Source organism: Vicugna pacos, chromosome 7, assembly GCF_048564905.1.
Source record: "Vicugna pacos chromosome 7, VicPac4, whole genome shotgun sequence".
NCBI lineage: Eukaryota > Metazoa > Chordata > Mammalia > Artiodactyla > Camelidae > Vicugna > Vicugna pacos.
In genome coordinates this window covers 41747045-41759690 of record NC_132993.1, presented here as the reverse complement: position 1 = coordinate 41759690, position 12646 = coordinate 41747045, and the positions used below count along the sequence as shown (strand labels likewise).

At 42.8% G+C, this 12646-nt stretch overlaps 1 protein-coding gene and 1 pseudogene across 9 annotated transcripts in view; both read right to left on the bottom strand.

Moving 5' to 3' along the window:
* Positions 1 to 12646, bottom strand: part of CPVL (carboxypeptidase vitellogenic like) — a 111376-nt gene that overhangs the window by 83363 nt on the left and 15367 nt on the right. For 8 of the 9 annotated variants that reach the window (XM_015237290.3, XM_072964755.1, XM_015237291.3 and 5 more), the window contains 2 exons: positions 12458 to 12646; positions 5727 to 5845 (listed from right to left, as the gene is read on the bottom strand). In XM_015237290.3, the coding sequence (XP_015092776.2) occupies positions 5727 to 5845; positions 12458 to 12623 (285 nt within the window). In that variant the 5' untranslated portion in view covers positions 12624 to 12646. Of the gene's footprint in view, positions 1 to 5726; positions 5846 to 7404; positions 7509 to 12457 lie in introns of all 9 variants that reach the window. The other variant, XM_072964758.1, reaches the window with a different exon arrangement.
* LOC116278818 (U2 spliceosomal RNA) lies at positions 3332 to 3511 on the bottom strand (annotated as a pseudogene).

Genomic DNA, 12646 nt, shown 5'->3' with positions numbered 1-12646 from the left:
TAGCTTGATAGGAATGCTGATCCCGGGGCCCTTTCCAGATCAAATGAATCAGAATCTCTGCTGGGTGGGGCTGGACAAGGAGCTGGGGCATCTGTCATATTTGTAAAGCTCCCCAGGTAGGTAGCAAGTTTGGGAGCTACCACCCTCTATCATCCTGACTGTTTCTGAAGTTCAGACACCCAGAGGAAGGAGTGAACTGAGCGCGTGCTGAGGCCCCGTGGAACCTGATTCCACCCCTGCACTTCCCGGGTTGGCTGTCCTGCTGGCTTCCAGGGACTGGGGACCTGCTCTCCTGCTCACACAGAGGAAGCTTGTGCTTTGGCCCAGGAGCCTCAAAGCAGCTCAGTGCCCTGCACTGCACTGTGGGCTTGTGGACCAAGTTAACCTAACATCTGCTCTCTCTTCCTTTTCCTGGTGTCTGGTTAAGCAGGGTCAGCACCTGTGGGATCCTGAGAGGGAGGGAGCACCTTAAATGCTGCTCCCAGGTGCCTCCCATGCCTCACCTTATCCTGGCTTCGCTGACCCCTCAACATGATAATGATTTTTCTCAGTCACCAGGAGCCGCAGCTACTCTCCTTGGCCCAAGGAGCAAGGTGGAGCCCTAAGAAAAGGAGCTTAGGCCAAACTCTAAACATCTCAGATTCTAACTCTGTGACATTTGGGGTAAATAATCTATAGGTTTTGGTAAAACGCATCCAAAAAATTACCTCTGTTCCTAGATCTACCTTTTTCCAATGAGAAAGATGCTACTTTCAAAAAATAATTATCTATATGTCTTTTTATCTTCTTAAACATGAAAAAAAATCCCAATTCACTTTGTAATTTAACATCCCCAGTAACATTCTTGGCTGGCATCCAGCTCCTTCCCATTGCTCCTTATTTCCTGTCTTCTTCAACTTCCCAAAGTGTGACTAGTTTTCCTCTGAACAGTATGTGTGTACATAACAGGAAAACTAATAATGATGATGACGATGATGATGAACAATAAGAACAGGGACTCTACTTGCATGTATCAGGCTCTACTCTGAGGCTTTGTCATACTAGCTCATTTGTCTAAAAACCATTGGTCAGTGGGTATTTTGATTCTCATTTTAGAACAAGGAAACCAATGCTCAGAGAAGTTCAGAATGTGCCCAAGGGCACACTGGGCACAGGTGATGAAACCCAGGTTTTACCCAAGCCTGACTAACTCAAGGGCTAGCCTTCTAACGACTGCGGTTGATTGCCTTCCATGACCTGTTTCCTCAGGGTCAACATGTGCTGATCAGGAGCAAAGATTTCTCCACCTGAGACCTAGTTTTAACACCCAGTTCTGCCCATTTCTAGTTGGCTAACTTGGGGCTAATTACCTAATCTCTGTAATCCTCTTCATCTATCAGATGAGGGTAACAATTCCTTTTCATGTGGATTTTGTAAGGATTAAAGAAGAAATGCACAGTGCTTATTAGCACATCGTCAGTGTTCAATTAAGAGCAGCTATCACAGTTGTTCCATTTTTATTGGCTTCATTGTTCTTTGTATTTCATGCAAAATGCCTCTTCATTTCCCTTACAGATTGTGTACCCAACTGCATCCCCACTTCAAGTTCTGGAATCCATTATGCACTGATTTGTATACAATGACAGGGGAGTCTCACAGAAATAACAGGAAAGCAAAATTAATTTGGGAAACAGCAATTCCAAAAAACACTCAGAGGATATTACACGTGTGGCATCCTTCCTGGATCTCTTATTTTCTCTACCTGCGGTTTTTGTAAGGGGCCATTTCTCTCCTGATGATAACATCAGCTGCTGCCCTGTGACAGACAACAAACCAATATTTCTGCCAAATGAAAGGAACTCTTCCCCCATCTCGGTGACCACTGCTTCTCCTTCTCGCATGCTTTATCTCCTTCACCCAAACTGGCCCGGCCCATAATTCACAGCCTGACTGGCTCGGCAGGAAGGGTTGCTTTGGGGCCTCGGAGACCTGGCTGTGCATGTGGGCTCCCCCTGTAAGGGGGTCTTGGAACAATCTATCCCAGCTGCCATGCGGTGATACCTGTCAATGGTCCCATCTTTTCATCTCTGCCTCTCCCCTGAAGCTCAGTCCATCACTTTCAACAGAACACTGTGTTTGCAAATATTAACTACTATATATAAAAATAGATATAGTTTCTTCTGTATAGCACAGGAAACTATATTCAATTTCTTGTAGTAACCTATAATGAAAAAGAATATGAAAATGAGTATGTGTATGTATATGTATGACTGAAACATTTTGGTGTACATGAGAAATTCACACACTGTAACACTATAGTTGATATATTGTAATTGACTATACTTTAATTAAAAACAAACAAAGAAAAAACAAAACAAAACAAAACAAAGAAGAATATTATATGCTTAAGCATCTTCTTTCCTGCTGTAGTGGCCTCCTTTTTATGTCTTCTGGGATTATCTTTTTTTTTTTTTAATTTTTTTTGAGGGGGGAGGTAATTAGGTTTATTTATTTTTAATGGAGGAACTGGGGATTGAACCCAGGGCCTTGTGCATACTAGGCATGCACTGTACCACTTAGCTATACCCTCCCCTTGGGATCATCTTTGAAGGTGTTTAGGGCTACAGTTCTGGGCCCTGAAGAACATAATCTGGTCAGAGGATGCACAGGTAGGTCTTCATTTAATTAAAAGGAGGGACCCCAATAGCCCAGTCATTGTTTAGTGCAGGGGCTTTCAGTCTGGCAACCAGGAGTGGGTGCAGAACCTAAGCCCATTTCCCTGACTAGCTTTACAGTCTCAGAACATCACCAGTATTCTGGACAAAGCTGTCCAACTGTTCAGAGGCAACATAAGAAGGAAGAGATGGGGTCTTTGTTTTGTTTTCATTTGCTCACTTCTCTCACCATTAATTCTTTTTTTTTCACAAATCTGGATCATTATTAAAAAGACCCACTATGCAGAAGTCAATGGGGGAATTTACTGGTATCACAACCAGCCACCAAAGCAGAAGAGAAAGTAAGGAATCAGGTTTGGAAGGGCTGGGGTGCAGGCAGGAGAGGCAGAGCAGGGGAGGCTGAGCCCCAGCAGGCCGGAGAGGAGAGCTGACCCCACAGGCTGCACTCACCTCTTCAACCCACCATTCTGGCCCCCATCTTAGAGGCGGGTGCATGAGACCACACACCACCTCCATCAGGGTTTGCCTGCTCTAGTTGTTTCTTTCTGGTAAAAGGAGTGTGGGCCACTCTGGGGCCAGAAGCACTGAATACAGGGTGGTGGCCTGTAGGCTGGCGTGATGGTTTCTCACACATGGTCTACCTACTAATTCTACAACTTGCTGGCCTCTCCCAATTTATGAGTTGGAATCTCTGGGGGAATTTGAAGATGCATTGAGTGGACAGAGCAAGCTCCTATCCCAAAGCCCTGCTCCAAAAATTCATTTAATATATTGTCCTCGGATAGAGGATGTATCAGGTATTAAACTGATAAGAACAGATACTACACTTGATCTTAGCCAAAAGGCTGAGAAGTGATGAAGATAATTCTTAAGTACAATAAAATGTGAGACTCACTGAGAGAGAACAGACTGAGAATCACTAATCTGGGCAAATTTTTAAGTATCCATTTTGTGGAATAATGGCTTCCATAGATGTCCACATCGAAATCCCCAGGACATGTGAATGTGCTGGGCTCCATGGTAAAGGGGAATTAAAGTTGCAGATGGAATTAAAGTTGCTAGTCAACTGACCTCAAAACAGGGAAATTATCCTGGATTGTCCATGTGGGCCTAGCGTAAACCCAAGGGTCCTTAGAAGAGGGAAGCAGAAGACAAGAGTCAGGGAAGGTGACATGACTATGGAGCCAGCCAGAGTGATGCAATGTCAGAAGAGCCAACTTTGAAGATGGAAGAAGGAGCCAGGAGCCAAGGGACGCCAGCAGCTTCTAGAAACTATGAAAGGCAATGGAATCCCCCCTGGAGCTTCCAGAAGAACCTCAGCCTTGCCAACGCCTTGATTTTAGGCTAGAGAGACCTTGTTGGACTTCTCACCTCCAGAAATGTGAAATACTAGATCTGTGTTGTTTAAGCCACTAAATTTTCAGGAGTTTGTACAGCAGCAATAGCAAACGAACACAAAGGAGCTCGTGATAAATGCCTGTATTCAATGATACAGATAAATGTGATATCATAAACCATACAGTATTGTTTCTGAAAGGCATAAAGTTTAAGAGACTTCCAAGAACACAGGGAAAATTTCCACCCATTAGAAATAGGCGTTCTGGGCTTTCATCTTTCTAGGCTACGTTCACACCAATTCTCCCCCAGAGAGTTGTGCTGGATATTTGCACATCTACTTGACTGCTCTGAAGATCGGGTCTCTGTTCTGTGTCCTGGCAGACAGACCTCTATGAACCAGACTCTCTCCGCAGTCTCTGGTTTCCAGGCGGGTTCCCCCGATGGGAGGTACCGGCAGGAGTCCGGAGGACACTCAGGTGCCAACCCCGTACTTGTATAACCCTGAGAGTGAGTCTCTGCTCAAATTTTGTGCTCTGGGTACCTGACTTGTCTCTCTCAACAGGAATAATGAGAAAGAAATGAGGAGTCCAGAAAAGGCTCCCTGAAGTGGGTGACAGCCTGACAACTACTATGCGCCCCAACTAAAAAGTATCTAGAATTCCTCACCATTTTTTACATGTGTCCTCCTACCCACAACTACGTGATGAACTGTCAGAGGCCACGGCTGAGAAAGCAGACATGAAAAGTCAAGAAAATACAACCCAACAGTACCAAGAGAAGCAATTTAATTTAAACTTCTCTGGATTAAGCAGTTTATCCAGTCATTATGTATGCAACACCATTATGTGCAAATCATATGCAAATCTAAACACTACCCTCCATAGGGATAACTTTTTCTTTGTTTTCTCTGGCTCCTAAAGCAAATCCGATTTGGAAAATAAAGATAGAAAATTACCCTGCGGCAGGATAAAATTTATTTACGCATCTCAGCATCTCTATCAATAACCCCCAATAGTACCCATAAGACATAGTGATTTGTTTATGCTGAAAAACTGTGTGACCTGCTGCTCACCAGAATTGATAAAATATAAGAATACTTGAACCTGTATCTGTATGGATGTGAAAAAAATAAATAGCCCTTCTTTCAAGAAGCCAACTTTGGGTCACCAGTTCTTCATACGTCCCCTCAAAAGCCCAGAGTGAGTTCAGCCCCCTTCCCCCCGTGTACTGCTCAATAAATGGGTACTGGATGCGTAAAGCAGTGAGTATAGGAATAATAATTAGCACAGCAAGTCCACAGACAGAGCAGCCAAACAAGCCCGTGATGGGCTAAATGTAGACAGGCTTAGACGTGCGTTACCTGTGAACCTCAGGAATCTCCCCACTCCTTGTCCTTCCTTGGCTCCCCACCGCCCAACCCTGCCCCCATGTATTTTTAGAACAAAACAACAAAAAGATAGGAAGAAGACTATGGCAGGAAGAAGGTGGCAGCATTAATATTCTGAATAATGCTGCAAGGAATTTAAAAGTTGGACCTCCCCCACGAACATTTGTTTCCCGTTCATAAACAGGAACACCACACAGTCACTGGCATTTATTTTTAGATTTTAAAAAAATCTAAAATATTTTTTAAAAAAACATCCTTAGGTTGGTTGTAGGCTGAAGTTTCTACCTGGAGCAACACAGTCAGCGTTTCAGCATCAGTGTCCAGTGAGGGTGTTGTCACAGGCCTACCTGAGCCGGAAAGAACCAGAAGAAAAGGTTGCTGTTGTAAGTCTTATTCACAGTGATGTAGCCGGAATAACTCGTCAAGTTCCATCCTGGGAAAGGAGCCACCAAACTTAACCGTCTCCCTAGTGGCGGGAAAAATTTACACAAGGATCAGAGAAATAAAACAATGTTAGTCATCTCCGACTTGGCCAGACTTCTCCAGGGGCCAGGTCTGGAACGCAGTGATCAGAAAGGCTACAAGAGGACCAAGGTGCTTACTGTAGCAGCATCCAGATGCCCTGGAGCAGCCAGCTTCACATATGCAAAATTCATCATTTATCCAAGGACAAGTGACATTTTTAAGCTTCCTTTTTTTGTCCTCAAATATATTTTATGAGCCATAATAAGAGTTTGTTTGTTTTTTTTAAGGAGAAAAGAAAATCACCCATCCTCAGCTCCCCTCTAAAGAGTAAACCAAGATGTTCACATCAGGCCACCTGGAGGGAAGGCCAGGGGAGGATAAAGTCACCCAACTCCAAAAAGTCGGGGGTACAAGAGAAATAACACAGCTAAGGAGCTGCCGCCTGTGTTCTTCACACGATCCTTATCGTGCAAGCAGAGAAATGGACTGAGGCATGTGGGGAGTGGGGATGGCTGGGGAGGGTGGGGAGAGGCAGGCAGTGAGACTGGGGGTGACTGTGTAGCTACTCAGAGGGAGCCAGATAGGACAGGAGACAGTTTAGAGGGCAGAGGTCCTAGTTTTTTTATGGCAGCAAAAGGTCAGGGACAGGGAGGGGGAAAGGCAATCCTCAGAGAGCTGAGGCTGCCCAGGAGTAAATAATACTAATAGAACTAACACCTACAAGGTTGCTGTACCAAGGGCTTTACGTTTTGTGGTAGGTATTATTGTCATCTCCACTTGACAGATGAGAAAGCTGAAGCACAGAGATGTTAAGTAACTTGCCCAAGGTCACACAGCTAGTAAAGGAGAGTTGGGATATAAACGCAGCAGTCAGGCTGCAGAGTTAGCTCCTGCCCCAACACTGCTACACTGCATCTCACCTAGAGATTTACTCAGAAGGTGGTGTAGGTGGCAGGGAGTGGAAGGGGAAGTAGTGATTAGGGAAGGAGTGGAGAAGGAACAGAAATAGGTAGGTATCAGGGTGCGGTGGGGAAGTCTGGATGAAGAAGAGTCCTTCAGTGGAGACAAAGCAAGTGTCCCCAGTAAAAACTAATCATTCAAGAAAAGCTATTTAAGTCTGTGACTTATTAAGCTGGAACTGGTTAGTAGAGAGGAGTAGGTAAGGAAGCTCAACCCTACACACATGCCACCAACTAAAGATGCCCTCACTGGGGCACGGCGCCTGTGGGCTCTGGAGTGCTGATTGATAGCATCTCTCCAACTCGGCATTCAGCGACCGCACCCATAAGGGACAGTAAGCCATGGTGAGAATATTTACACTCAGGGATCGGTGCTACCAGTTAGGGCCCCAACCCCCGGAGGTAGCTGTTGAACTTCCATCAGCACACAACTGGCTTGGAGGGAGCACTGCTACCGTTATCTGCAAAATGCACCTGATGATTAGGAACAGGGAGCATCTGGGAGCAGAAGCGATGATAAGGATGAAGGAAAGGTCTCAATGGGAGAGGGTCCTGCTAGGCTAGCACAGTAGGAAGAGCACAGCTTTCCCATTGGACCAACCTGGGTTTGCAATCCTAACTAGGCTCCCCAGCAAGTTGCTTCCTCTCTGAGCCTCTGTTTCCTTTGTGCAAAATGTGGATACTGAGTCCTCCATCCCGGGGTTTCTGTGAGGATCAAATGAAAACATGCATGTGATCCCTGAGCACGGAGGTGAACATAAAATAAGGGCTCAGGCAAAGGGAGGGATGATTATCACTAGCCCATAGACCACCCTAAGAATAGTCTTGAAGATTCTGGCTTTTTTGGGCTCAGTCTGGCTTGCCCAGGAAAGATTACTTAATCCTCTCTACCTCTTTCCATTCTGCCCCTCCCCACCAGAAAAAGACAAAGAAAAAAAAAAGAGAGAGAGAGAGAAAGATTTTAAGGAAAAGAAAAGGAAGCTGTTTAGGGGAAGTGGTATGTGCCAGTCCCCTATCCTTCCCTCTCTCCGTCTTTCCTTCCACTCTCTATTAACCCAAGAAAGAGTACCTTCAGGGCTGGAAAGCCTTTAAAATAACTTTTTTTTGCCATTTTTTTAATTGAGGTATAGTTGATATACAACATTATATTAGTTCCAGATGTATAACATGATTGAATATTTGTATACAAGTCATGTTACTACTGTCACCACACACACAGCTACAAATTTTTTTTCTTGTGATGAGGACTTTCAAGATCTACTCTCAAGATCTACAACTTTCAAATATGCAATACAGCATTATTAACTATAGTCACCATACTATACATTACATCTCCAGGACATGTGTCTTTTACAGCTGGAAGTCTGTACCTAAAATGCTTTTGAAATAGTTTTCACAAATCTATTCCTCTCAAAATTCAACAAAGCCGACCCCCCCCACCCCCCACCCCCAGAAAAGGAGGGCAAAGAACTGAAGGCTGATGGCTTGGGAATGAATGAGATGTGAATCACAGAGGGGTAAGTGGCCATTCGAGAAAGAAGACAGAGAAAAATGAGAAAGGTCAAAGTAGAATGAGAAAAAGAGAAAACATATAATAGGAATGAGCTGGAGGGAATGGAATATGGGAGAGGAGTGATTGAATCCATCTATCTCTCTGAGACCGGCACAGCACAAGGCCCGCTGGCCTGCTCTGAAAATGACCCAGATGCTCTCCCAGCCCTGCCTTTCCGAGAATTCCAAAGTTGCTTCTCTGCTGCCTTGGACTGACTCCATGTATTTCTTACCTTCCCTTCTAGATCAGGGGCTACTGGAAAGCAGGGAGTTTGTCTTGTTTATCTCTGTACCCCCAGGGATACAGCATGCTGGTGTCTTAAGGCACTCAGTACACACTTGTGAATGGATAAATGCGAATGAATGAACTTAAAACATGACACGCTGACAATGCACTAGGATTAGCGTATTTCTACAGAAACCTCCTAAGGCAGGCAGGCAGGCCTCATCAAGATCTTAAGAAGTTTAGAAAAACTTTTCTCTGGCCCACAAAAAAGTGTTTCACCCTGTTTTAAATTGTAAATTTCCTTTAACTAAATCAGAGTAAAATAATTAAAAGTTCTTTCAACTAAATTGATTTTTTTTTTTTACCTTTTCAAATGTTCTGTTCATCCTTCTAGAGTCTATTACTGGAATGTGGAAAATAAACCCCCAAGATGTAGGAGTGTCTTTCTTCCTGGAACCCTGACTCACAATACAAATGTTTAAAACAGTTGAAAAAAGGAAAAGGGTTTTCTTTGAAGTGATTTCACTTCCTACTTGTTATTTACTGTGGTTACCAGTGCTTGTGATAGTAACAGTTTCAAAAAGACTGGCGTATGAACAAAGAAGGGCTCGAACCAGCTAAGTCAGGCACTTCATCTTCAGTATGGACACTACCAGACCATAAGTAATAACAAAATAAGACCTAACAGCAAAATACCCTTTAAAGTTTGTGAAAAGGCAGTGCTTGGAAGCATGCTATATTCATTTTGTTGCAGAGAATTAGGATTTATTCCAGACGCAGAGAAAGCAAACATGCAATTACAATTACATAAACTAAGGCAGTGAACTGGAGATTTTTTAAAAAATTCCCTGTCTTTTGAATTACTGTTTATCTCAATGTTTCACTGCGACATTAGGATGCACGTTTCTAAGGTGCTGACAGACTTGATAAACAAAAGAGATTCAGGAGAGCGAGCTAGCCATCTATCCAGAGCTTCCTGAACTTTCACTAAAGCGGGTGAATAAAATTATCCTTAATTACGTTGTCGGGGTTGCATTTGAATACCCAGTTGTACCGGGGTACACAGATTTTGGGTCCGCCAATTAAAATTCCGTTCAAAGATTTTTTTTTTAACTGTGTAGCAAAACTTTAGAAAGTGATATTACATCAGATTTTATATTTTAAATATTGTCACTCATCAGATGGTGATCTATCAGGCTTGGCACAAAAGGACAGAATATAAAACTACCTCCCTCGGAAACTTTCTTTGCTACTGCTGATGCTCATAACGGTGACATGCTCGTAGGTGAGAAATACAGGAATGGGAGGGATCTGGACAGTCTCTCAGGCAGAGTTCTCTATATTCTCTGCACTTGGTTCAACCAGACATATGATTCAGACACACCATGGCCACTTTCACTTAAAGCCCTTGTTGAAGCTGTCATCCTCACTCAGTACACACAGGTCTGATCTGCCCACATCTCACCCTGCACCTAGTCTGGAAGTGGTCACACAGCACAGTGGTTCATACCCCAGGCTCTGGAGTCAGTAGAGATAGGTTTTAATTCCAGATCTGCTACTTACTAGCTTTAAACAGCCCTGGGCAAGATACTTGATTTCCCTGGGCCTCAGTTTTCTCATCTATAAAATGGGAACAATAATTATTCATTCTTCATTAGGGTTACTCCGAGGATTAAAAGAGCTAATGTGTATAAAGCATTATGCCTGGAACATAATTAGGTCTCAAATTGAAATTTTACAAATATTTACTGAGTGCCTATTACATGCAGGCACTGCACTAGGTACTGGGGATATAATTACTACTAAATGTTAGCTACTTATTATTTTTACTACAACTACTACTCTATTCTGCCTGGACTACGCCAAACAATAGGGACAGCGTCCTTCTTAAAACAGGCAGTATGCCTACCTCAAATGTAACACTTCATGAGTTGAGCATGCATTGCCTGATTCCTTAATTGCTTCATGTGTGTGTCTCTAGTCCCTCCAAAAGAACACAAGCTTTTTAAACAAAGGAAAAAAAATTGCAGCAGGCAAATTGTAGAGCAGGAGTCAGAAAATCTGGGTCTCCAACCCATCTCTGCTGCTATTACCTGTGTCCCCTAGGGCAAGTCATATGAAATATTTGAGTCTCAAATTCCTCGTCTGTGGAAGAGTTTGGTTTTGAGTATTTAACTCCTTTTCAGCTCCAAACTGAATGATTTGCTTTGATTTATTGTGAATAAACACAATCTAAGTTATCAGTATCCACTTATTCAGGAAGCCAAAAGGAACGCATGTGACCCAGTTTAGTAGATTTGGATTATGATATTTTGCCTCTTCATTTATGTCAAGTGATACCAGCCTATACCACTGGGCTACCATCTTTTCATGACTTTTCTACATCAAGCAAAAATGAGTCTTTTTTTTTTAAAAAGCCTGACTACATTGCCTCACTACATTATCACTGACTATACTATCAAAGTTTTTCACCTTTTCTTAGAAAAGAGATGGCAAAACATGGGCCAATGTGTATTTCAGACAAAGACATGTGAGCAGGACTCAAATGCACCCTTAAGAGCGGAGACTGTTCTGGCTTGAAACCAAACCAAAACCAAAAAACGATGACAGCCTATTGGCTATGAGAACTATTCAAATGAAGAAAAGTTGCTTTATTTTAAACTTCCATACAGAGGATATACATTTATTTTTTGATCTTTAAAATGACCATTTCTCTAAAGTTTCCAGTTTTAGTTCCATAATCCCATGACATCCTTCAACCTATCAGCCTCAAAAGCATTAACTCTGCCTTCCCATTTGTCACTAGGGATAAACTCCAAAGCAAATGCCAACACCTCCATCCATGGATGCTCATCTACTTTAAGAAAATGCTCCGGGAAGAGCTGCCCTACTCCAATCAACTCTCCTACCTTCTTAAAGACCCTTCCTGACTCCATAACTCTCTCTAGCCGTCACGCCATTTCTTTGCTCCTTTTTACAAATAGCTCTTCAGAATTGCTGCCTATATACTATTTTATAGGTCAAAAAGTGCCCCGAGGTCCAAAAAGATTATGTAACTTATCTTACTCAGTGATTTAGCTAAGCCTGAAGAAGCATTAAGTGCAGAGGCGAGTCAGGAATTTTAGTCTCTGATGACACCAATGACAACATTCTTTCTATTAACAATAATAATAGAAAACCCCACAATCTCTAAATAAAAAGCCATCAGCAAACACTAATGTTTAGTGAGCAATTTACAGGTTATAAAGAGTTTTCATGTGCATCTTCTCATCTGATTCTTATAACATCCCTGAGGCTTGGGTGAGTTGTTTCATCTCCATCTTATTAATGAGGAAACTGAGGCCTGAGATGTCAGGTAACTTGCCAGGCAAGTGGGCCCAGCCCAGTGGCTGTGAGCTTAGACTCTGAAATGAACCTGTCTGGGTGTGAATCCTGAATCTAACAGCTGGTGTCTGTGTGACTCCGACAAGTAACTTATTCTCTTTCTGCTTTAGTCTTCTTGTGTGTGAAACAGGTGCACTTCCTGGGTTGTTGAGATGCTTAAATGAATTTATATCAAATGCAAACCAGTAACTGACATATAGTAAGTTCTTAGGTTAGTATTAACCAATTAAGTGACCAGTTGTAGACAGGCACTACACTAGTTTTACAAATAGATGTGCAGGGACTCAACCACTAGTTAATCTGACCCTGATAAACTTTCATTTTAGCTCAAAACTCTGATAATATATGACACCAAATCATTAATATGTGAAATAAAACAATTTGAGTAAAATACCAGAATGCATTTTGGATTCTGTGAGACAACTTTTTACAGAAAAAAAAAAAAAAGAAAAAACTGTTGAAAGTATACCAGTGATTTCTGATTTAAACTTACCTTCTGCAAATTTCCCAGCTTCAATATAAGGAGTTAGAAATAATGGCTGTCCTGTGTCTCCTTTATGTGGTATGGAAACATGCGCTTTTTGGTATACGGAGCGAAACAGCCCATCACCACCAGGGCTGAGTGACAACAGGGCCAGCAAAACAGCTGCCTTCCACATGGCACCAACCACTCCCTCTAGGC